General features: G+C 53.1%; 1 protein-coding gene and 2 long non-coding RNA genes across 11 annotated transcripts in view; 1 reads left to right on the top strand and 2 right to left on the bottom strand.

Moving 5' to 3' along the window:
* Positions 1–1,191: 1,191 nt before the first annotated feature.
* On the bottom strand, positions 1,192–5,470 carry POU3F3 (POU class 3 homeobox 3). 2 transcript variants are annotated; one of them, XM_046916360.1, is made up of 2 exons: positions 2,688–5,470; positions 1,192–1,681 (listed from the first exon to the last, which is right to left on the bottom strand). In XM_046916360.1, the coding sequence occupies exon 1, from the start codon at positions 4,392–4,394 to the stop codon at positions 3,057–3,059; it is 1,338 nt and encodes a 445-aa protein (XP_046772316.1). In that variant the 5' UTR covers positions 4,395–5,470; the 3' UTR covers positions 1,192–1,681; positions 2,688–3,056. The 2 variants fall into 2 exon arrangements, with proteins under 2 accessions (XP_046772316.1, XP_015133415.1); XM_015277929.4 differs by having other exon boundaries at positions 1,192–3,182; positions 3,318–5,470.
* A 1,936-nt stretch (positions 5,471–7,406) lies between these two features.
* Positions 7,407–24,757, top strand: part of LOC101750998 — a 37,031-nt gene continuing 19,680 nt past the window's right edge. For all 7 annotated transcript variants that reach the window (XR_005843663.2, XR_005843664.2, XR_006934381.1 and 4 more), the window contains exon 1: positions 7,407–7,549. This is a non-coding gene — a long non-coding RNA (uncharacterized LOC101750998). The remainder of the gene's footprint in view (positions 7,550–24,757) is intronic.
* Positions 15,094–23,459, bottom strand: LOC101751045. 2 transcript variants are annotated; one of them, XR_005843667.2, is made up of 4 exons: positions 23,268–23,459; positions 22,371–22,601; positions 19,625–19,698; positions 15,094–16,264 (listed from the first exon to the last, which is right to left on the bottom strand). It is a non-coding gene; the product is annotated as an uncharacterized LOC101751045 (long non-coding RNA). The 2 variants fall into 2 exon arrangements; XR_005843666.2 differs by having other exon boundaries at positions 22,488–22,601.

The raw sequence follows: 24,757 nt of genomic DNA, 5'->3' as shown, positions 1-24,757 counted from the left end.
GGGGGGAGGGGGGAGGAGGAGGAGGGGGGGGGCTGACCACGGCCTCACTTTTCTCCCACAATAACTCCGCAGAACCGGCGCATTTGGCAGAGTCCGCGCAGCCGAGCGCTGCCCCGGCCCAGCCTCGGCCCCTCTCCCCCGGCACGCCGCCGAGGCCGTCCCCTAAGAGCGCACAGAGCGAAGCCGAACTGCAGTCCTTTGTGACCACCCAAACCTGGGCACCAAACACCACTCAGAGATGTGCACGGTCCCTCTCCTTGGCTGACATTCGCCTGCGAAAACCCCGTTCCCGGCCCGGAGCTCCGGGAGGCGAACAAAGAACCGCTGCCGTCACCCTACTCCTTTCCTTCCTCTTTTTTTTATTTTATTTTAAATATTCTTTTTTTTTTCTTTTTTTCCTTTTTTTCCCCCCTCCTTTCCTTTCCTCCGTGCCAATGAGGCCCGCGCATCGCACAAACCCCCCGACTCAACGATGTGCCGCGATCCGGCGGTACGACGCCCGGCGCACGGCCGCGATTCACGGGCCGACACCGCCGGGTACGACCGCTCGGGAGGGAGAGGAGGGGAGGAAGGAGCCGCGGGCCCCGGGCCGCTAACGGAGAGCCCCCGCACGGCTGCCGAGGGGTCGGCCCGTCCCCACCGTGTCCCCGCTCCGCAGCGCAGCGGCCGAGGCGCACCGCGACGCGTTCGGCGCACCCAGCCGTGTGACAGCGCTGCCGCTGCTGCTGAGGGATCGCGGCGCACCCAGGGCCGGAGCCCCAGCAGCAGCGGAGCGGTGCGTGCGGTGGGTTGGAAGCAATCCCCCGGGCATCCTTCCGGGGGAAAGAAAAGCACCTTCTCCACGCACCCTGCAGATAAATCAGGCACAAATCTTTCCAGAGACGGAGAACGCGTCAAAACAACGCACGGCTCTCCCCCTACCCCACCTCCCCCCTCCCCTTCGTTTGAACGACGCCGAACTTTTGGCAGCACCGCCGTCTCCTTCACCCCCCCCCCCCCCCCCTCCGACTTCTCCCCCCCCCCCCCACCTCCGGCTCCGCAGCGTCACACGGCGCAGCCCCGCGGCTCCGCGCTGTCCCTTCCGCGGTGCCCCGCGCAGTGCCCGCACTCAGCGCAACGCCCTCCGCCCCCGGCGCGGCCTCCGCTGAACTTCTGATCGGCCCCGCGTCGGATGCAGCAGACACGGAGTCGTTCATTCTAACAAATTTATTTTCTCAATCGGCTCTTACGGAATCACTACTCAAATTAAATTACAATCAAATTATCACATCAAAAGATACCCTTATTACCTAACAACTGTCCATAGTTTCATTTCATTTTGATTTGTGCTCGTCTGAAAAAAACACGTAATACAAGATCTGGGGAAAAAATAAATTACCGTTTTGCAGCAGTTCATAGGTATTCTGAATAAAATATTAAAAGAAGTCATTTAATGAAAATATAAAGCAAATTTTTTTTTTTTTTTTTTTTTTTTTAGATCAACAACGGATCTAACAATTCTATATTGCCGTCTTTTTGAAAAGTCTGTTTATTAAAACCTACCAAAAACACTGCTTGGAAATGGCAGTATTATATAATCACATCCACAGCACCCATTCAATCAAAGTTGGCAACGGATTTAGGAGAGGAGAAGTTCAGATAAGTGCAGCTGCAGATGCTCAGTCCTTCTAAATCCCTTTATCTGAATCAGTCCAGAAATAAAAAATAAAAATATTAATAAAAAAAATATTAGCAGTGGATTTTTTTTTTAATTTTTTTTTGTTTTGTTTTGTTCTGTTTTTTTTTCTTTTTTTTAATGACTCTTCCGTGATGATTGGCAGCCATCAGCAGCGGGACTCTGACAGCCCCGAACGGTTTCCCTTCCTCTCGCTGCTCCCTTAATTCAGCGCAGTCCTTCTACGGAGCTCCAACTTTAGGGACCAGCGGCCTCTCCACTCCCCCCCCCCCGGTTTCTGTCTGTCCCCCCCCCCTTCCCCTCCCTCCCTCCCCTCTCTCCTCAGGGTCAGTGTTCGCTGTGCGGGCATGTATTCCCATAGTTTTGTTCTATAGCTATACCTATATATATAGATAAATATATATATATGTATTTGCCTCCCTACGCAGTCTGCTTGTTTCTTTTAGTGCTGTGTGCATATTTTCATTATTATTATTATTATTATTATTATTATTTTCTTCCTGGAAAAAAGAAACCAAAACAAAGTGGCCCTTCTCGTTTTTGCAGAGTGTATCTCTCTATGGATATCTGCGTTCTCAGAGTGGATGTCTGCCTTGCACCAAAATCCTACGGTTTGGCCAAGAAAAGCGGAGGTGCTGGCACGCAGCAGGCCCCCTCTGATCGATCGCATCGCTTTGCTTCTGCTTCCCTTTTTGTTTGTTTGGATCGCTCCCATTGAGAAAAACCGAAATTAAAAAAAAAAACAAAAAACAAAAAGAAATTGAAAAGAAAGCAAATAAATAAAGGGGAGGAAAAAAAAATAAAAGGGAGGGAAGGGGGAGAGGAAAAGGAGAGGGGGGGAAAAAAAAAGTTTCCGTGATGGAGAGAAGAGCCCTTTGGGGATAGGGGAGAGCACGGGGGGGAGGAGGGGAGAGGCGCAGACCCCACCGCTGCGAGAGGGGCTCACGGGGGAGGGGGGAGGGAGGGGGGGCGAAAAGCAAAAACCCGAACAGAAACCCAAGGCAGAACCCACCCGGCCGAGCCCTCTTCCCACAGCAGCCCCCGGCACATCTGCAGTTTTGGTGCATTACGCGTCTCCAGCCCGTTCTCCCGACGCAGCGGAAACGCTTCTCGCTCGGCTCGACCTTCCCCGGCGCTCCCTCTCGCTATCGATCCCGTATAGACAGATAGATCCGGGCGCCCGCCTCTATCCGTACATATACCGACACGGGCGGCCCGAGCGAGCCCGGACCGCGCGCGCGTGTGTGTGTGTGAGTGCGTGCGTGCGTGCGTGTGAGTGTGAGTGTCCGTGTCCGTGTGTGTGAGCGCGGCGCCGCCGCCGCCGCCGCCGCCGCCGCCTCCGCCGCCGGAGCTCTCCCGGCCCGGCCCCGCGGAGCCCCGCTCACTGCACGCCGCTCTGCAGTCCGTGGTGAGGGGGCGGCGTGTCGGAGCTGACGGCGCCGACCTGCGAGTACACATCGTCGGGGGTCTGCTGCTGGATCCCCGGCGGGGTCATGCGTTTCTCTTTCTGCCTCCGATTGCAAAACCAAACCCTGACCACCTCCTTCTCCAGCTGCAGGCTGTCCGCTAGGTTCGTAATCTCCTGGGCGGAGGGCTTGGGGCATTTCAGAAAGTGGCTCTCCAAGGCCCCCTTGACACTCACCTCGATGGAGGTCCGCTTCTTCCTCTTCCTGCCCTGCGCCGCGATCTTGTCGATGCTGGTGGGGCTGCCGGTGGAGGAGTCGGCTTCCTCCAGCCACTTGTTCAACAAAGGCTTCAGCTTGCACATGTTCTTGAAGCTGAGCTGCAGGGCCTCGAAGCGGCAGATGGTGGTCTGCGAGAAGACGTTGCCGTACAGGGTGCCCAGCGCCAGCCCCACGTCGGCCTGCGTGAAGCCCAGCTTAATCCGCCGCTGCTTGAACTGCTTGGCGAACTGCTCCAGGTCGTCCGAGGTCGGCGTGTCCTCGTCCGAGTGCGCCTCGTGGCTGTTGACGGCGCCGTGGTGCGGCGCGTGGTGCCCGGGGTGCGGGTGGTGGTGGTGGTGGTGGTGCCCGGGGTGCTCGCCCAGCTCCGCCGTCTCGCCGCCGCGCACCAGCCCGGGGTGCACCAGGCTCTGCCCGCCGCCCGCGGGGCTCAGCATGCCGTTCACCGTGAAGCCCCCGGGCTGCGAGTAGAGGAGCGACTGCTGCTGCTGCTGCCCGCCGGCCATGGCGGGCAGGTGGGCGGCCGCCGCCGCCGCGCCCCAGGCCGCGGGGTGCCCCTGGTGCGGGGGGCCCAGGTGGGGCGGCCGGTGGTGCAGCGCCGCGCCCGCGTGCAGCTCCTCGCGCCCGCCGCCGCCCTTCACGTCGGGCGGCGGCGGCGGCGGCGGCTGCTGGGGGCTGCCCGTCATGCCCACGGGGCTGCCGGACCAGGGCGAGCCCGCTTCGGCGGCGGCGGCGGCGGCGGCGGCGGCGGCGGCGGCGGCGTGGGGCAGGGCCGTCACCCACTGGTGGGCATGGCTCAGCATATGGCCGCCGTTGCTGGCGGCCATGGCGCCCGGCATGAAGTCGCTCTGGACCATCTTGGCCGCCGGGTCGCCGCGGTAGCCGCCCGCCACCGAGGTGACGGCCACGCCGCCCGGCTGCATGCCCCCGCCGCCGCCGCCGCCGCCGCCGCCGCCGCCCGAGTCGGCGTGGACGATGGAGCCGGCCGCCAGGATGCCGTTGCCGGGGAGGTAGGGGTTGGAGGTGGCCGCGGCCATCCCGCGCCCGCCGCCCGCCGCTCGCCCCCGCCGCGCCGCCGCCGCCGCCGCCGCCGCCGCGCCGCCGCCGCGAGCGCCCTTGCCCGGCGCTGCCGGGGCCGCTGCCGGGGCCGCCGCCCGCGCCGCCGCCGCCGCCGCCTTCCCAGCGTCGCCGGGGCGCCGGGCGCGGGGTTCACCTGCTAGCGCCGCGCCGCGCTCCGCTCCGCCCGTCCGCCGGCCGTCCTGCGCTGGGCGAGCGCCGGGACCGCTCGCCTGCCGCCGCTCGGTGCCGCCGGGGCGATGACGGTGGGGTCCTCGGCGGTGGTTGTTTTTTGTCGGTGTCGGGTTTTTTTTGTTGGTGGGTTTTTTTTTTTTTTGGCTTTTCTCTCTCGTTTTCCGGGGGGGAAAAAAAAAATAAAATAAAAGGAGATTCGCGCTTTTCTCTCCTCCGCCTTCTTCTCGCCCGACTTTGCCGCCGCTCGCGGGGAGGAAACCAAACAAAGGCTAAAAAGCGGCCGGGAGGGGGGGGGGGGGGGACCGGCGAGCCCCCGCGCTTCGCCCCGGCGCTCCCCTAGGAGTACATCTCCGCCGCGCAGCCTTCCCCGCTCCGAGCGAAACTTTTCCTCCTCTTCCTCCTCCCGGCGCGGAGCGGGAGGAGGGGGGGGGGACGCGGGGGGGGGGGGGATCTCTCGTCCTCTCTCTCCGGCTCTCCTCTCCTCCTCGCTGTCGGTTCGCTCTTTTATTCGCAAGTTTCGCCGGCGTCCGGAGCAAACTTCCCGCGGTGATGCTGCTGGCGGCGACGCTGCATTTCTCAAAGTTGCTCCGCCGCCGGAGCGCTCGGTGCCCCGTTCAGGCAGCTCCCCTCCGCTGCCCTTTCTCCGCAGCCCCGGCCGGCGCCAGGCATGGTCTCTCCCTGCGTCTCCTCGAGGCGTTCGGATTAAAGAAAGGAAGGAAAAAAAAAACAAAACAAAAAAAAAACAAAAAAACAAAAAAAGTCAAAAAAGAAAAGGAAAAATCCCGAAGTTGGGTTCTCTCGGCACCTCGCGGGTTGTTTCTCCCTCTCGCGCTCTCTCTCTCTCTCTCGTTCTCTCTCTCCCGTTTCGTTTCGCTTTTTTTTTTTTTTTTTGGTGTTTGTTTTGCTTTTTTTTTTTTCTTCCCCCCCCCCCCCCTTTTTTTTTTTTTTTTTTTTATTTTAATTCCAGCAGTTGGTCGAGGGAGGAGGAGGAGGAGGCGGAGGAGGAGCGCCTTTGCCGGAGAGGTGTGCGTATGTGTGTGTGCATATATGGTATCCTTTATACACTAACTCCGGCGGGGAACTTGGCTGCCGGGCTGGCTGCGCGCACTGCCGGGGCCGGAGTCCCGCCGCTCTCCTCTCCCCGCCTCCCTCTCCCGGGCCGTGCCCGCTCCCTCCCCTCCCCTCCGCCCGCCCTCCCCGCTCGGGGCCGCCCGGCCCCGCTGCTCGGCGCCCGCCCGCCGCCGCCCCCGCCGATTGGCCGCTCGCCCCGTGACGGACAGCGCGGCCCCCCTTCCGCCCGTTCCGATTGGCTGCCTTTTAATTTAGGCAAAGCTGGAGGTGCCCCCCCCCGCTTCTCCTCTCTCTCTTTTTTTTTTTTCCTTCTTTTTTTTTTTTTTTCTTTTTTTCCCTCCGCCCCCCTCTCCCCTCCCTCCCTCCTTCCTCCCCTCCATCCGTCCCTGCCCTCCTCCCCTTAACTCTTCGCGCCCGGCGAGCGAGAAGGGGGGGGGGGGGGGGGCACCGTAATTAATGACAACAACAATAACAGCGGCACCAGAGACAACAGCACCGTCCCCACCTTTACGCTCCCTCCCCCCATCCCATCTCTTTGCCCCCCCACCCCCTCTCCCGGGATAATTCCCCCTCCACCCCCCTATTTCATTCTTCCCCCCATTTCTCCCTTTGTCTGCCCCCGGGGCCGCCCCGTAGGGAGGGAAAGAGGTGGGGGGAGGACTGGAGGGAGCCCCGGGCGGGCGGAAAGGGTTAAGGGGGGCGGGGGATGGCGAGATGCGCCCAAGCGGAAACGCCGCGCACGGGCGGCCTCAGTGAACCGAGGGGGAAAAGAAAAAAAAAAAGAAAAAGAAAAAAAAAAAAGAAAAAAAAAAAAACACGAAAAAAGGGAGGAAAAAAAAAAAAAAGAAAGGAAAGTGGCGACAACAACAGCGCGGGCGGACGGAGCGCTCCGCGGGGACTGACAGCGCGGGGGCACCGCTCGGACGTTCGGCGTTCCCACGGCGCGCGTGTCCGCGCCGGAGAGTGGGGGAACCCCGTGGGGAGAGCGGTGGTGAACCCCAACGGAACGAGGTTGGGTGGGGGGCGGGGGGTTACTTGTAGCGTCCGCAAAGGTCTTCTGTTTTATGTTTCTTAAAATCTATAGCGAAGCCCCAACACAGATTCCATTGACTCAATGGGAGATCTCCAGGTGCAGCCGCTCGAGCGGTCCGTGCCAGAGCCCCGTGTTTTCCTTTCCAGCCGATTTTGCTTGGATCGGGCTCAAAAAGCCGAGCGAGTCTCGTGGTTTTGTTTACACTGAATGGGGAGGATAGGAGCGGTGCCATGGGGCCGTCTTTCATTAATATACAGTGAGGATTTTGTCTAAATTACCGCTATGAATTTCACAGTGCGCGCTTTCAAAAGCCGTCTCAGGTGGCCCGATGGAACGTGATAGCGCCTCTGCAAACAGATCCACGTCTGAATATAGACGGAGGGGGGGGGAGAACCCCCCCCAAATAATAATAATAATAACAATAATAATAAAAATATATGCCCCCCCCCCCCCCATCTCCCTCCCGAGAGCGGCAGCAAAATAAGGCTGCGGCGGGAGCAGCGCCTTTTATTGAAGAGGCAAAAAAAAAACCCCCAACTTAGTTCCCCAACTCTTCCCGCCCCCTCCCTCGCGGAGTGTGATTGTTTTGTCTGGAAAAAAACCCAAAGTATAACAAGGGGAGAACAGTTAGTGCTGATTTCCATTTGCATAAATTTTCATATATTTTGGTGAAAATAATAGACGGGCGGAGAGCGGGGCTCGGCGGAGTCAGTGCGAGGGAAATGCGGAGCGGGGAGAGCCGTGCCGGAGCCGAGAAGGCGCGCTGTGCCCCCGTCACCCCATTAAAACCCCAAATGAACGCCCAACCGCATCTCCTCGGTGCTGGGAGTGCGCTCGGTGAGTGCTTGGCGTTTTTTATCTACTTTTCTTGTCTGTTGGATGGGTGTTTTCAACAGCTTTAGGACAAGGCGGGGAAAACCCACGGCGACAGCCTTAAAAAAAAAGGGGGGGGGGGAGGGAGAAAGGAGGGGGGGGGAGAAAAAGGGAAAAAAAAAAATCTTCACCAAACTGCACCGTGGTGAAATATTCCATCCAGCGCGGATTGGTTCCAGCGCTCGGGTGGCACAGCGCTTCCTCGGGGCTGGGGAGGCTGCTGGAGGCTGCTTCACTTTTCATTATTGTAACGCTCGGGCCTGGGGTGGGTGGGTGGGTGGGTGGGGGGCGGAGTGGGGGCGGGGGGGGGGGTGGGGGGGAGAGATGAGGAAAGGTCTGGAAAACGCACCGCGTTGTGCGTGCGGAGGGCAGCGCGGGGGCGCGGGCCGGGCCGGCACCTGCCGCCTCGGGGGCGGGCAGGGGGTGAACGCCGTGAGGAGGGGTCGTGCGGTCCGGGGGTAGGAGTGGGGTGAACAGGGAGAGCGGAGCGCCGCGCTGGGGCCCGAGGGTGCCGGGGCAGCGTGGCCAGAGCTGAACCCCCCAGCGCCGGGGTCAGAGCCGTCGGTACCGCGCTGTATAACGTAGGGTGAAGGCAGTAGGCCCTGTAACGCGCCTGCAAACTTCTCCAGGCTTCAACATCCCGTGACGCGACTTGTCTTTATTTTCATTTTTCCGCACCGTTTTCAATACAGAGATATATTCCCCCCCCCCCCCCCCCCCCCCCCCCAACTCCCCCCGACCTCCACCCTCCTCCCCCCCCGCCGCTGCTCTTTTGGACGCGCGATCCTCGCCATCACCCTAATTCCCTCGCATGAGTCCTTTGGCAGCGGTCGATGGGCAGATCAATGGGGGCTGGGGGGCCCGGGAGGTGTCGGTTTCCGCGCGGGGGGAGCAGAATCGCTCATTTTCCACTTCTCGCCGCCGCCCGGCGCTCCTTTGAGCGGGGTTAACTCTGTGCGCTCCATCGGAACAGATGCCGCATAGAGCTGCTCCCTCCCGATCATTTGTTTCCTTGATGGGGGAACATTTCTGAGCAGAACATATTGGTTGCCATAGAGAAAGAAATAAAAGGAAGAACACTAGTCACATTAAGCTATATGTTTGTGCACTGGGCTTTAGATAAAAGGGCCCCAGTTCGGCCAAAGAGAGCGCAGCCAAACCAGAGCCCCTCCGCTTCCCCCGTACCACCTCGCTTTTCTCGGGGACTTTTACAGTTGAAACATGGAAGCTAATTTTATTGGTCCTCGTTAATTTTATACGACACGGCTTGCTGCACAAAACCAACTTTCCGAGCGCTCCCGGGGCGGCGGGAGGACGCCAGGGGGCGCCGTGGGCCCCTCCCGGCCCCGCTCAGCCCGGCGCGCTGCGGTGCGGTGCGGTGCGGTGCGGTGCGGGCACCCCCGGGGAGCGGCCCGGGATTGCTGGGGGTGGAGCTGCGGGATCGGGGGGCGATACCTGCGAGGGATCCGAGGCCGTCAAGGGAGTGAGGGCACCAATTACACACACGATTTTGATTTATTTGTTTGTTTTAATATTTTTTATCGCCCAAATAAAGCGCTTAAGCCCGTGGAGATGCAATAAAACGACTCGTGGTCTTTTATATATATACATATATATATAATTTTTTTTGAACTTTTAATATTTAATGGCTGTGTTAAGCCTGGAAAAGTAGTCTTTTTATATATTTTTTTTATTTTATTTTTTTAAATGTTTTTGTGTGCCCTAATCTGATGGCTCCTCCTTTCCGCCCCTCCCGCTCCCCACGCTGCGGGAGCAGCTGGCAGAGCCCCCTCGCCACCACCCCCCCACCCCCCGCCCGGAGCACAGCGTGTCTGGGCCCGCAGGCATTAACCCTGGCTCAGCCCGACGGCGCGCACGGCCCCGCGTTTCCCTTCACCAACGTGCGTGGGCTCAAGAACCGCTGTCCCAAGAACCCGCTCCGCACCCCCCGTTTCACTCCCGTAGTGCTCATAATAGGGGACGAGAGCGACACATGCACCGCTTTGGGCCATCCCTGCAGCTTTGGTCCTGCACCTGCAGGGGATGTCCCTGAGCCCCGGGGGGGATTTGGGGCCTCTTTGTGTGCTCCCCCCGCCGGATCCTCGGCAGTTTCCGAGCGAGTGGGAAAGTTCTGTTCCTCGCCTCCATCAGGGAAAGCCCCATTGGAGCCCTGGAAACCGTACAGCCCGTAAACGTAGAGAGATCCTGGCGGGACGGAGCCAAGAAAGTGAAAGAAAAAAAGAAAAAGAAAAAGAAAAAAGAAAGTAATCGGGGAAAGCACGGCCCACGGGAGCATGCACTTTTCACATCAAGCGTCCGTGGGTTTTCATTCGGAAAACGGAGTGAAGCCTCTGCGTCCACTGACCGCGCGGGGAAAGCTTTGAGATAATGACGTGAACAAAACTTTCCACCTCCCGCACTTGCGAGCAACGTTCCACACGGGGAAAACACATGGCCAGGGCGCAGTTCCCAGCAGCGGAGCGGCCGCTGCCCCTCGACGCCCAGAGCGGGCGGCTTTGGAGCCCGGGAAGTTTCTCACCCCGACAGCGGCGGCTTCTCCCCCAGGCTGCCTCTGCCCCTCGCCTGGCACCGACCCGAGCCGGGGTGAGCGGAGGAGCTGAAAGCGAGCAACAAGTTCGCTGGGCACGGAGTTATTTCGATGGCTCCGCTGCAGAGGGCCGCGTTGGGGCCGTGCCCGAGGCGGTGCGCCGCTGCGCAGAACCTCCCTCGGCCTTCCATTATTAAAGGTCCGTTTCGCCCGACGGGACGGTTCTGCTAGACGGGCTTCTGGGAACGGAGATCGGGGCCGGGAAATGTATTTAGCAGACACTTCCTCGCAGAGGGAAGCGATCAGCTATCCGCCGATAGAACCGTGGAGACCCACAGCCTAATTAGCATGTCCAAATTAAAACGTTAAACGTAAAGACACCTCCCGCGTACTGCGCTGTGCGTAAAGCCCGGCCGCGCGGAGTGCGGCACTGCGCTGGGATCCCGGTGCCACCCTTGGCCGAAGCGCACCGCTCCGCGCTGCCCGAACTCTCCCGTGCCGGATCCGCTGTGCTCGTGGCTGCGGGAGGTTGGACGGCGCCGTCCGCCCTGGGGGAACAGGAAAACACGCACGTTACTCACGACGGCAACGATAAGCACGATGGGATCGGTTACCCGTCCCTTTATTGCGAAGGCTTCGCTCTGCACCTTCTTTTATTGTTTTGGGTGTCACAAAGCGTTTCTGGTTTCGCGATACGTTTGAGCAGTAACGCGCAAAGCCAGAGAGGCTCTAAAGCGGGATCCGTCCATCGCAGCTCCGTAACCGCGCAGTTTCCCGAGGTGCCGCTGCCGGGCTCACCCCACCCTGAGACGAAAGTTGCTCAAGGATGGGAACGGTCTCCGTTGACCCTCTCGGTACACGGGATGGAAACCCGGTGCTCCCTTCGACGTTAAAATCGCGGGGCCGTGCTGTTACCCAGCAGCTCCTCGCACACGCACGTTTGTGTTTATAGGAATAATTCTGCACGTAGGGACATAAAAAGGGGGATTTGCAAGTTGGAGTCTGTCTTAAAAGACGGTGAAAACCGTAGCCCCGCTTTTATGAGACATGATAGCATTCCCATTTGCGTGCTCGCCATCTCAATGGCGTTTCACATGTGAAAAAAAAAGGGGGGGGGTGTGGGGGGGGAGAAAGATCCATATGCACTGCATAGATTTTCTTTTACGCGCGCAGAGACGGGCAGTCTCGTAGTGGATAAGGAGGGGAAGAATTGTGGCGCACCAGAAAGCAGCCCGGGCGCAGTTTGGCGGCTCTGCTCTTATTATTACAATTTTTGCCATGTGAACTTGGCCATTGTGTGAGGAGCGCGGTGCAGATTGCGGCGGGTCGACCTGGAAGCTGCTCTTTTTGGCACCGCACACAAACACGCACACGCTGCCGGCTCCTCTCTCCGTGCGTGAATGCGGCAGCCACGCTTTTACCCTGCTTTGTTTGTTTGTTTATTTATTTATTTATTTTTATTTCATCTCCCCGTATTGGGATTGATTTAACCCGCTTTGGGGGGTTTACACTGCCGTGCGTTGAGTTTCTACGTGCGCGTTTCACACCCGCTCCCCCGATCTATCCATTCTCTGCTGCGGGGTACTTCGAAGCGTTCGTGGCACGTTGCCCGCAGCTCAGCTCAACTCCACCACAGCCCGAAGTTAACGTTATCCATCGTCTCCCCCCCCCCGCCCCGCAGAGGAGGGGACCCCCCCAGCCCGGCGGCAGCGGTGTGCAGGAGTGGAGGGAAGTGGGGAACGGGGGATGGAGCCCGTGGTGAGAGAAGAGGGAGAGGGAAGGGAGAGAGGCGCACTCCGGGCACGCACAACACTGCACGCCTGGTTTTGCCCCCTTCTCTCTTCCCCCCCCCCCCCCCCCCCCCGCCTTCCTTCTTTAACCAGCGCCTGACAACGCGTTTAAGGCGTGTTAGCTGGACTCCCCGACCAGCACGCAGAGACGGAACTGCACCGTTTTTCATCAGGAAAGAAAAGAGGGAGGGAGGGGGGGGGACTCCCCGTGCGGCCGCTCAGCCACCGCAGCGCTGAGTCACCGCGTCGGGGTCAGCGGCGTGCGCGCACACAGCGGCGCCCTATGGTGAACCCCAGAGCACCCCTCCCTCCTCTGTCCCCGGGTTTGACAATTCACGCTCGAAGTGGAGTAGCCCACGCGTGGCCTTTGTCACTCTCCTTGGGTGCAGCGGGACCCGCGTGTTTGGGGTAGAAATAATCATTATATTGCCATTTTGACCGCTCGGGGGTGAAGGGAGGGAGGAGCGTCGGGTCACCTGGCGTTGGCCTCTTGCCCTGGGCGTGTGTATTCCCCCAGACCCACGTGAATAACACAACAGCCCCTGCCAGCCTTTGGCACGGACAAACGTGCGTGGCAGTGGCCGGAACACCCCCAAAAGGCAGAGAAATGGATCCATACGTTCTGACCGCACTCTCCGGGGGAGCCTCTGGCCCGGGGGGGGGTGTGGGGGGGGCGGGTCACAGCCTGGAAATCAGTTTGCAGCGAGGCCTGAAGCGGGAAACAAAGAGACAGAAGTGCTGTGAGCCCACGGAGAGCTGCAATACAGAGAGGCATTGAGCTCCTCGAGATGCTGCGGCTTCCCAGCGGGGAGCGGAGCGGTGTCCTTTCTGGGCTGGCTCCGTGCAGCCGAGGGTTGGGCCGTACAGCCCGCACTGAATCGCGGGCATTGTGTGCAAATGAATGAGCGCACATTGTTTCGCAGCGCTGCTATTGTGCCTGGGCTATGGGGGGGAGGCGGTGGCAGCGTTCTGTGCGAGCGTGGCCGCGTGTTTCCTAAAGGTGAGCGCGGATTGCAAGAGTTGCTGCTCTGTTGTTGTTTGTCAAACAGGGCCCTTCTCCAGGGAGAGGGGCATGTGGCGGATCCCAGCCCAGGATTACATTAATCAAAGCATTATTTCCCCAGGGATGCCCAGCACAAATGATAGTAAATCCTAATAAAATTGGATCGCTGAGAAATGGAACGCTTAAAGTAATCTGCTCTGCCTGATAAAAACTTCAAATTTAGAAGATATTATGCATCCCCACCCCCAAACACCTTAGGTATCATCGCCGTGTGTGTGCATTATACATCTATCTGGAGGAGAGAAATCACCGCTCTGCTTACCAGGGCCGCCGCTATTGGATATATGCATATCCACAGACATGTGTGCTTGTGCACATGTGTTTCGCACGCAGGCACGGGCACAAATAAGCTGTGAGCACACAGCAGTGATGACGGTGGTCAGTGTGGGGGATATGCCCCCTTTGCATTGGCAGGTGCTCACCGTGGGCCTCCATGATGGCACCTGCGATCCCCACTCAGAGCAGCCTGACCGAATGCTGGGCTGGGGAAATAAATACAAATACGCGGAGGTGAATGCTTCAAAAAGCCTTTGGGAGGATGTGCTCCAGAGGGAAAATGCCTTCAGCTGGGGGAATGAATGAAGGAAGGGAACAGTCGTTTTGCTGGGGACACGTGGCTTGCTACGCATGGCCCCTGTGGCCATACCACCGCCATCCCTGCCCCTCACAAGGGTTGCGGGGCCTGGGTGGCCACTGGCAGCTCTCTTGGCTCCACGTCCTGTCTCAGCTACTTCCTCTCTGCAGAAGGAAAGTTTGTAATCTCAGCCATAGGACATTACAGCAGGCTCAAAGAGACCCGCTATCTGTCAGGGGGGGAAAAAAAAAATCAACGAAAAAATCCATTCGTTTCTCCCCCTTCCTCCCCCTTAAACACCCACTATGCTTCAAAACGTGAAAGGGGCAGAAGGCATTTCCACTCACCCGGCGGAACCTCTTAGAAAGGCACAGAGAAATGCCGTGCATTCCTCCTGCTCCTGCCCTCCCGTCCCGGCCCTGCCCCGCCGCGGGGCTCACACGCGTGTCTGTGCCCGCGCCCGGCCCTTCCGCTGCCTCTTCCCCCCCCCCCCCCGCCCCGCACCGCCGGGCACACCGCAGTCCCTCCCCGCGCGTGGACTCCTCCTGCCCCGTCCCGGCCGCGGGGCTGTCGGGGGGCGGCCCCGCCGGAGGGAGGGGGACCCCTCGCATGCGGCCGGGGGAGCCCGAGCCCTCTCCCAGCCCCGAAATGACGCAGCCCCCGCTCCGGCATCGCCTCCCGTCTGGGCTGGCTCCGTTTCAGGAGCTCCGTCTCCCCCCACCCCCTTCTTCCCAGCCTTCCTCCTTCCTCCTCCTCCTCGCCTCACCGTCACTCTCAAACAACCCCCCCCCACCCGACACCCGCTCCCCCCCGCCGCCCCAAACTCCTTCCTCAGGACCGCGGGATGCCGGCGAGCCCTGGCGAGCGCCGCCGCTCTCCATTTCCAAGCGGGGAGAGCCGCCGGGAGCGGTGAGGCAGCCGCGGGGGGTACACGGGGGTGATGCGGGGGGGGCTGTGCGGGCCGGGGGGGGCGAGGAATGAAGGCGGAGAGCAGCGCCCCATAGCGCCCTATAGCACCCTCGCGCCCCCCCAGCCCCGACGGGGCTCCCCTCCGCCCTCCCCCGCGCCCGCCGCTGCCCCACCTCTTTATCTACCCCCCTTCCCCCCCCTTTACTAAAAAAAAAATAATCCTAATAAAAACATCACCATTCATTCGCGCACCGTTAGGCACCCTCGCTTGGTATTTTTTCCCCTCTCGCACTCTTTCCATTCCCCCACCCGCCCCCGGCCAAACCGACCCGTTCCCCCCTCTCCTCCGCGTTATCCCAGGTGCAACCGGATGACAGAATCAAAGCCGGTTCCGATTTACCCCCGTTGTCCTCCTGGGAGAGCTCGGAAGGCTCAGGGACGGCTCGAGGTGGGGCGATGCGCTCCCGCTCCCCATGTGCTCGGCGAGGTGGCTGCCTCCCACCCGCCCTCCGCGCTGCCTTCCCCTTAATTGGCTCTATCTTGATGTGCACTTGTTTTGTTTTGCCTGTTTTAACACTGGGGACGAGATAGGCAGAAAAAGGAGCGTTTGACTCGGTATGTCTCTCTGATTTTTTTTTTTTTATTATTATTTTTTTCCTTCTCCCCCTTCGGAGGTTGATTTGCATTTGAGGTCTAATTCGTATTTCAGAATCCCGGCGTCTGAGGGCTGCGTAGCGCAGGGCATTCTCTGCTGCAGCTGATCGGGAGCCTCTCCCGGTGTCCTCTCTGCTCAGTAGAATTTCATTGTGCTCACGAGTGGCCGGGATTTGCATCAGTCATTTTGCAGTTTGGTTTTTTTTTCTTTTAAAGAATTCGCTCAAATTGTAATTAAAACAGCCCATCTTCTTTAAATGCCAAGGGAACAAATGCCAAGCATTATAAAGGAGGATACCTCACTAACAACGTTGCAGACTCAAAGTTTAAGGCACGGGCTATACGTGCCTATAAATGTATCAGTCTGCCCTCCCGGCAGTTGGATTTCCAGCTCCTGAACGTTTGATTTTGATGACCACACAAACACTGGAGTACACTTCCAGTTTCTCACATCTATTCACAGGTGATTTTCCTGCTGTTTGCTGCTCTTGCTCCAGCGCTTTGTAATTATTTCACTCCTGAAAGGCATTTCATAGGATTATATGCTGCTTTACTTATTAAAGGCTTTCGGGCTGTCCAGGTATAACTTCCATCCGCATCTCTGGAAGTGGTTATGCAGCCATGTGGATTTTATGGAGAGATTATAAGAGATACACGCTCATATAAAAAGATTCCGCTTTATATCCCCGGTCTTTCAGTTCTTTGGATGTGATGAAGAATCCACCTACACGTGGGCCTTTATGGCTCCTTTAAGGAATACCTTCACATATTTTATTTATGTATATAAAACGAATTTTATTTATATATCTAAAGTGATTACACGAATGGCATATGTTGTGTAATATGCACATAAGACATTCCCAGTGTCTCTGCACACACACACACACGTATACACGTGTGTGATGGGATACATCACGCTGCCTTAAGGGAAAGTACACCAAATGCAAAACGTTCATAAAGGATCATCTGTGGAGGCTGTTAGTTCGCTGGGAGCTTGCCTTCACCTCCTTACAGAAGTCACTGAAGTCACAGACTTCACTGTATATACATACCTACATTCAGCCCCATCTCTCAGCACGGAGATAATCGTGCGTGCATATTTGTCCTCGTGGCACTCACTACGCAGGGCTTTGAATCATACCTAAAAAGACGATGCAGAGATTACAGAAAATCTTATAAAATAATAATGGAGAGTGGAATTTTTTATAACGCCAACAACTTCAGCATGATTCTTGGCATCAGCAATTTAGTGCAATTTTATTTGTATGAACTGGAGTGATATTACAAAGTGAATTAATAGAACATTAGTGCTGAAAAAAAAAAAAAGAGAGAGAGAAGCAGTTCTGCCTTTGAAATACGAAGTGCCTCTAACTTGAGATGAAACCTGAAAGTGGGTGAATAATATATGGGAAATATTAATATTTTAAACGTCTCATATTTAAAATTGCTGTGAACTTAAGTAAGGTTTCACGGCAAGAAAAAACAAGTGATTCGTTTGAGATTCCAGATTTCTATGTGCCATTTCACAAATGAGGCAGTTCACTGAAGAAGTGAGGTCAGGTATGTAAGCCTGTTTTGCCGTTCTGCACGTGGAATACAACAGTCATTATGGCATATAAATCTAACTTGGGAAATGATTAAAAAAAAACCCAACAACAAAACCGTTTGCTTTCTTTTCTACTGCACTGCGAAGAAAATATTTTAAAGTAGCTGATGAATGAGACAAAACGAAGTGATACAGCCCATAATACCTACCTGTGCTTTTATACGTAGCGAAGACATACCACAATGGGACATTTATAGAAAGTATGAAGTCAAGTAATGCAGTTACACTTCAAATGTAGAATGGGAGTTTGTAGTGCTCAGCCTGATGTTGTAGAAGTGAGCCCTGTGGTGCTTGGCATTGTGTTACCTCAAAATTACTCCTGCAAGAGGAGTTAGGGAGAGGGAAGCAGGGATGAATCCTGCGCTTCAGTTCAGGGGAGATGGAGGTGCTGCTGCCTGCTTTGCCACTGGCTTTAGTGGGAAGATGGTGCAGCCCTCGGTCCTTTCCTTAACACCAGATCTCTGCCCTGCTCTGAGCCAAAGGAGATTCAGCCTGCCCCGTTTTTCTGAAGACACCTGGAGTTGGGCCTCACTGAAAAAAGAGCAGGGTCTGGCCCACGGTCTTCTCCCTGGTGTGACTCCTTTGGACCCTAATAGAAGTGAAAGGGTTGTTGTTGTATGGCTGGGACCTCAAATGGGAGTTCTGCTGGGCTCGGCTCTGAGGGCCGCACCAACTTTGCGCTTATGCCTAAGAAACCTGCAGTTCATACCCTCCCTTCAGTGAACCAGGCCACTAATGTGAGTTGATCCATACGATACGTAGGGTACATATGACTGAGCATTTTGAACAGCTAAGGCAAAAAAAAAAAAAAAAAAAAAGTGTGTTTGCACCAGTGGAAAGCACTGGATGTGTATGAGCTTAGCGAAGAGGGAAATGACACCTTCTGGCAAGTGCTACGGCTGTCATGAGGGCTATAAACACCTAGGAACCGTCTTGCTGAAGGACAGCAAAACCTGGGAAGTCTGTAGCCTGCTTCCCAGCAGGAGCTAGTCGCAGGTGTCACAGGATAGGGCAAAAGTTGGTGGCTGGGGGGGGGGAGGGAACATGCCTGTCACCCTCCAGGTGGCAGATCTCTTTCTCGCCACTTTGCCCAAAGCTCTGGGGCGTTTGATACACCTCCCCAAATTGCTTCCAGCTCGTTTCAGTAGCTCCTGTTTTGGTTACAAACGCCCAGTTCCCTTCTGAAACTCGCTATAGATCCTTTAGATTCAAAATAATGGTGATGGGAAGAAAAAATGTTTTCCTTTTTTTAAAACAGTTTTATCATTTTACCACTCTTTGTTTAAATATACGTTCCTCTGCTGTGAAATAACTTTTCTTTCTACATCTATACCCACATGCACAATGCTAACTCATACTAGAAACAACATTTTAAAACCGCGTCATGCTTATAGGATAATTATTAATCTTGTCAGAATAAAAAGCACACTAAAAGGGCTCCATACAAAAATTTGTGCCTTACTGGTTTTGGGAGGTTTTTTTTTTTAAGTAATGAGACGTGTCATAACAGCAGAAGGAGCTATACAGTATACAGCCTGCTAGTAAAAGTGTACGACTCCTACAGGACTATTTAGAAATATACAGAGATTAATTTTTCTCCTTTTGGTTAGCGGAACACTTGATGAAAAGGTATGTTTTTGTTTTTATTCCTGCTTGTGTCTTACAGTTCTGTGAAGACAACGTAGAATTACAAATTCAAAATTTTAGTGGCTATAAATGATATAAAAATAAGGAAGAGAAATGTTCGTGTTACGTATCTGGAGGGATAAATACACAATAATCATGCAATTTAATGGCAGAAAGAATAACTATTTGATAATAAAACCAACACTAAATACAAATAGGATAATATTGTTCTAGTGAGAAAAATAGCAAATAAAATGATATAACGAAACAACACTTTTGAAACCCTCTCTCTCGTTTTCTCTCTCTCTGCTTAGCTCTGTTTTCAGTCACTGTCAGTGAACTAGTTAGTCAAGACTTTTCCATCTTGGTTTTCATATCCCATATCTACGAATCCAAAAATGTAACCGGTAGCAATCCCACTGAACGTTAGGAAGGTGGTTTTACTGTATGTCGCTTGGGATTTGCTGGAGATCTGGTTTTGCATATGCTTACTCATAGGCTTAAAATTGCTGAGATATGTGAGCAGTATCTGTTGGCTCATTTACTGACTGTGCAGAAAGACCAGCGTTTTCAAATCGGGAGTTTGTACAACCAGGAGAAGGGCCCATTTCTCAATAGGTGTGGGGCACTTCCATCTTCAGTTGACTTCAGTGAGAATTGTTAGAACTCACTGTTTTCAAAAAAAGAGGGGCCGCTTTTCTTGAGCAAGTCAAATGTAGATATGGAAGTCTGACTTTCTGTATCTCTGTTTGAAAAAAAGTGGAAAAATGCTATCTCTGGAAATCTTTTCTTCTTTTCCTTTCTTTTCTTTTCTTTTCCTTTCTTTTCTTTTCTTTTCTTTTCTTTTCTTTTCTTTTCTTTTCTTTTCTTTTCTTTTCTTTTCTTTTCTTTTCTTTTCTTTTCTTTTCTTTTCTTTTCTTTTCTTTTCTTTTCTTTTCTTTTCTTTTCTTTTCTTTTCTTTTCTTTTCTTTTCTTTTCTTTTCCTCTCCTCTCCTCTCCTCTCCTCTCCTCTCCTCTCCTCTCCTCTCCTCTCCTCTCCTCTCCTCTCCTCTCCTCTCCTCTCCTCTCCTCTCCTCTCCTCTCCTCTCCTCTCCTCTCCTCTCCTCTCCTCTCCTCTCCTCTCCTCTCCTCTCCTCTCCTCTCCTCTCCTCTCCTCTCCTCTCCTCTCCTCTCCTCTCCTCTCCTCTCCTCTCCTCTCCTCTCCTCTCCTCTTTTTCCCTTTCTATTAGGTTTCTCATCAGCTCTACGGATATATAATCATTAACCTACCTTTACCATATGGTAACTGTTAGCTTTGCCTTTTACTTTATAGGGGTAGAAGAAACGATTAAACCACAACTACCCTGAAAAAAAAAAAAAGACATCAATAATACAAATTATTGTTCATTACTCAATTAAGAAAATACGAAGATTGGAACATCTATAGGGGGGATTATGATTTTAAGTGCTAATGTTTTGACTTTTCAAAATTAGGACATTAGTACTAAATGCTCCCATGTATTTCTTGCTGGTGTTAGGAAATAATCACATGCAAAGGCTGAAGGCCTGTTTGGGGGACAGCTTCTTGCTCTGTGGCACGCTGAAACCCGAGGAAAATATTTTGGCTGTTTGGAGGGACTGATGGTGGTGGGAGAGGGGACAAGGTGTGTTGGGGAGGCATGCAGTAGGCAGCCTCCGCTGCCTTTGTGGGGTCTTGTTCAGAAGACGAGAATGGGGAGAGCTGAGACAAATAGGTAGATATTGGTGAAAGTTCCCTCCATGTAGCAGGGCCAGTTCTGTGGTCAGTTTTGGCCGGATAGTGCCGATCGAGTAGCAGCGAACAGGCCTGATCCAAAGGCCGCTCTGTGCACAGCCGGCGCTGGGCCTCAGCACTCGTTGCTTTGTCTGCAAGTTGGGGCTGCAACAACACAAATGAGCCTCCCCTCCTAGAGAAATCCCTAAAATCAGTCAACTGAATGTGAGCTGTGCCCCTCTTTGTCCTGCTTCATGGCAGAGGCTCTGCAGGATATACCTGTCGTGTCTGGGCATGCTTACAGACCACAGCCTGAACTTTGCTCTTTGGTTTCATCCCTAACCACGCTTATGAGCTTTTCTATTATCTTTTTTCTATTTTTTTCTTTTTTCCAAAAAATCATTGCTTCATTTAGAAATGGTTGTGCTCTGCTCAGCACCAACTGCCTTGATAGGCTTGAGGTCCCTGGGAAACCTCAGTGCGCATTTTATAAACACAGTAAGCAAAGCACACCAGCATGTTAATAGGTAGAAGGCATTTTAAAGGGGCACTGCCACTTGGTAATTTAGTCTGGTAATATATATCAGCCGAGAGCAGTTTGGGGGAGTTTCGTCAAGCCACAAGTGTTCTTTGCAGTGCAAGGCTTCTGCATTTTAATTATTATTTCTTTTTCTGCCACTGTGGCTGTGTAAAAGATCCCTGGAGACAATGAGGACTGTGACACTGAGGGACAGGTTGCACTGACGCTGCACAGAGAGCCATAAAAAGCACAAAACGGGCACAGAATAACACGCAGAAAGAGAAAAGAACAGCTTCTCTAATTTGTCGCATTTGTAGTAGTTATGTTACGTCAGGAGCGGGTAAAAAGAAAAAAAAAAGCAGGCAGAAATGGGATCTCTTAACTGACAGAACCTCTTTAAATGTGCTTGAAGAACCATCTCAGGGAAAAAAAGTCGGAAAAAAAAAAAAGATACGCTGCACTGTTCTGGATTTTATTTGTTTAAATGCAAATTTATGGAGCTGGCCACACACCAAAAATTGGAGAGTTTGGTACTGCAGTTGTTTTGGTGTATTTTTCAGCATTGTAATGGGCTACAGGGAGACAAAAGAGAATATGAATATATGGCAGTTGATACTGAGATTTGGGTGACATTTTTGCTTGTTGCAACTGTCATTTTTAAAAATCCATTTTCATCCTATCACGTTATTGAATCACAGCAGACGTTGATATATAAAAGCTGGAATTATTTAATAACCAAAATTAGGAGTGGTTTTTGTACCGTATTTCTCATTACCAACCCCTTGACTGATCATGAATCCTAAGGTCCAGGATCACGAATCCTAAACTTGCCTATTGGTTAGGGGTAGGCTGGGTAGGAAGAAAGAAAGTGGTTTCTTTTTAAAGCAATAGAAAACATGTTGTTTCATAGGGCATCAAAAAGCGAGCTCAAGTGTAACGCTACTATCACACCTTTCAGAGCATTTTTACTTCAGGAGCCTGTCCCCAGTTTTAGTCTGAAGGAACTACTTCGGGGGATTACATTTACAGTCCCGGTGTTTGACTGCTAAGGAAGAGGTGTGCCCTTTGTCCATACCTGCAGATGGTTTGGATGATTTTACTTTTTGGAGGAAAGCACTCCCAATGGGCTGCATTCAGAAAGTGCATTCATAGCATTAGTATAGAACCAAGTTACAAAAGAATATTAATCTAATACATTCCAGAATTCAAATATGTGTGATTAATAAGCATTATTATCTATAAATAAGGCTCTAATGATACTTTGGCAGTGTTGTAAACACAAGAATCAGAAGCAATTATTGTCATTATTGTTCTGCAAGTACTTTCCATGAATACCAAATGGATATTACTGTCCAGCTCCTTGGCACATAGAGATCCCGTAAAGAAACAGTTGTCAGTCAGTAAGGTCTGGCCGGCTGTTGTTAACTACATTTGTCTAAAATGCAGTGTACCTAAAGACTAAGCATGGGAGGCACTGAAAGCACAACGATTGTTGATTTAAAAATTCTTCTTTTGTCTTTTTCAACCCACAGTGTTATGTTAAATAAAGTAAGTTTTCACATTCTGTGAGATAGGCTGTTTGTGTGATGGTTGCGATTAAAAAAAGGTACCCTTCCTTGTGTGAAACCCACAAAGGTGAGAAAATTCCAGAGGAAAGGTGGAGTGAAAATAATTACAAAGCCACCCTCCAGCTATTAGAGGTAACCCGCAGATCGTTCTCAAGGACGCGGGATAAAGGGGACGTTCGTCTCCACCATGTTTACCTCTCTGGAGTTTTTACAGGTCTCATAGACTAGAGTCATGCTGGTGGCCTGGTCCCGTTGCTGTGACACCCCCACTTGCCTTCCTTTGGCAGTCTCACCTCCCTCATGAAACCTCACCGTTTAAGACAGCGCTAGCCAACAGCAGCGTTTTGTGGTGGGTGTCATGTTGTTCTTCAGATGCCAGGGTGTCATCGTGAGCAGGAATGGTGTGGGTCTGACTCTTCGATCCTGCTGAAAGAACAGGAAAAAAATAAAAATAAAAAAATAAAATAATAATAAAAAAACCCAACCAAAACAGTAAGCCTTACTTTCCAAATGTGTTCAATTCTTCTTTCCTCTCCTTGATATTTGGGGCGTGCAGCACCCTATACCATGTGGTTTAACATTTTGTTCTCTATTTGTAGGTCAACATTTCCATGATTAAACTTCATCCTTTATTCAGCCTGTTCTGGCTAGGCTTTGCAGCACATGTGATATAAGCTGTTTTCGCAGCTAGTAGGCCAAATCTTACTCTGGATAAGTGAGCCAAACATATGTGACTGAGTCAGACACTTAAATCAGCTCACTGGTAAATGGGAGATAACTCCAGGTGCAGTGTTGAACACTGAGAACCAAAAAAGTGGGAAGGGTGGCCAATGTTCCTCCGTGTGGGAAAGGAGACATCCTATGAACACAGACAGTGAAATCATAGCCCTACCCAAATTTCTCTCTCCCACGTTTGCCTGAGGATACGGAGCTGTCTTGACTGAAGTCATTGGGCATCTTTCCATTGGCCTTGGTGGACTCAGGACCAGGCCAGGCTTGGGTAGGCTCAGCAGCAGCTGGATGTGGTACAAGAGGAAGCAAGACCTTTCTTACCTTCCAAATAAGAAAATCTATCCCTCTTGGAGAACTCACCTTGTACTTCGCAGCATTCACAGCGTGGTTTCTTGGGTGACGTGGATATGGTACCCCATTTCTTTCAGTCCCTCTCTCTTCAATACCCTTAGACATCAGGCTCATTTACTGACAGAGGCCAGTGCATCTTCTATAGCCCTGTGGCAGACATCGGTTGCTCTAATGTGCAGCTGGACTGCACAACCTCTCCTCATAAATCAGTGAAACAATTCCTGGAAGTGTTTGCAGCCTTGAGTGAACATTACCCAACTCAGTAATCTTCAGTGCTGAGGATTTGCATTAAAGAACTGGCAGCATGGCCAGAAGACATGGCCGGCAGACCTCCTTATCCGGTCCTTTTCCATTACCTGGTAACTCTAGTAAGCCTGTGTGTCTACTTAAGTGCAAGCAGAAGAGCCAGATGTGCAGGCAGGTGCCATGTATGTGATTCAGAACTGCTTTATTATTGCTGTGTGACATTCTTACTTTCATCAGGGCTGGACTGGTCCTGGTTGTTGGGCTGCTAGAAGACTTTGACCCTTTTCCTCATGTTTACATAGCAAGTACCAAGGTTGACTAGTGAGAAAAGCAAAAGAGAGCCCCTGCAGCAAGGTCAGGGAGGACACAATTTCCTTAAAAGGGCAAGGCTTTACCTGCAATGCTGCAGAGAGAAGGACGCATTTCATCTGTGTTTTGGTGCTGACTTGCGTCCTTGCTGACAATGAACAGTTTCCCTCAGGAATAAGCCCTTCCAGAGCCCTGCTTATGTTGAATCCCTTTGCTAAATGAAGTACTGGCAACGTAGCTAGCAGGACTTCCGGTGACTTTGGCTTTTATCTTTTTTTAAGACATTCATCCTTCATTTGCTTTGATTTTTTTTTTTTTTTTCAGTAGCTTTTTTTCAGTTAGGGAAAACCTGTCCTGCCCAAAACTAAATCTGCTTGTTAGATGTTCAGTGGATAAGCTCAAATAATAAATAAAGCTATCCACTGTTTGCAAACTCCCATCCTGATAATGCACTGTGGTATGTAAGATCAAGTACATGCACTACTCCCAGGCTCTGAGTTCTAGACCCTTGGTAAGGCAGATCCCTGGGCATGCAATATGGACATCCAATTGCTTTTCCTGCTGTCGTGTTGGGAAGAAAAGCCTTCTGGGAACAGCAGGAAAGCTGCTGAGGAGCTGGTAGAAGGCAGATGCCATCAGCTCTTGGCATATTGGTGAATAGCAGGCCAAGCTGCAGGGGATGCTGTCCTGAAGTGAGGCACACATACAGGTGACTCGGTCTGTTGTGTGCAGGGACCTAAAAAGGTGCAAGGTGGAGGGAGGGAGGGAGGGATGGAGGATGAATTGCATGCTTCTGAAATACAATAGAAAGTGTACCACCTGTCTGCCCTCATTGGTGTGAGAGTCAAGAATATGCTGGAATAAATCCATATGTGCTTCAAAGACATATCGGTGTCAAATTAGTGGAAAGGAGAGGGGACTTCAGACCACTAAGATCTGCCGAT

The sequence above is a fragment of the Gallus gallus genome, chromosome 1 (assembly GCF_016699485.2).
Source record: "Gallus gallus isolate bGalGal1 chromosome 1, bGalGal1.mat.broiler.GRCg7b, whole genome shotgun sequence".
Classification (NCBI taxonomy): Eukaryota; Metazoa; Chordata; class Aves; order Galliformes; family Phasianidae; genus Gallus; species Gallus gallus.
Note: the sequence above shows the minus strand (reverse complement) of the source record. Positions and strands in the feature narration are given on the sequence as shown.

What these genes read in the sequence shown, in the direction of transcription:
- POU3F3 (XM_046916360.1), bottom strand. Translation starts at nt 4,394, where the DNA reads ATGGCCGCGGCCACCTCCAACCCCTACCTCCCCGGCAACGGCATCCTG.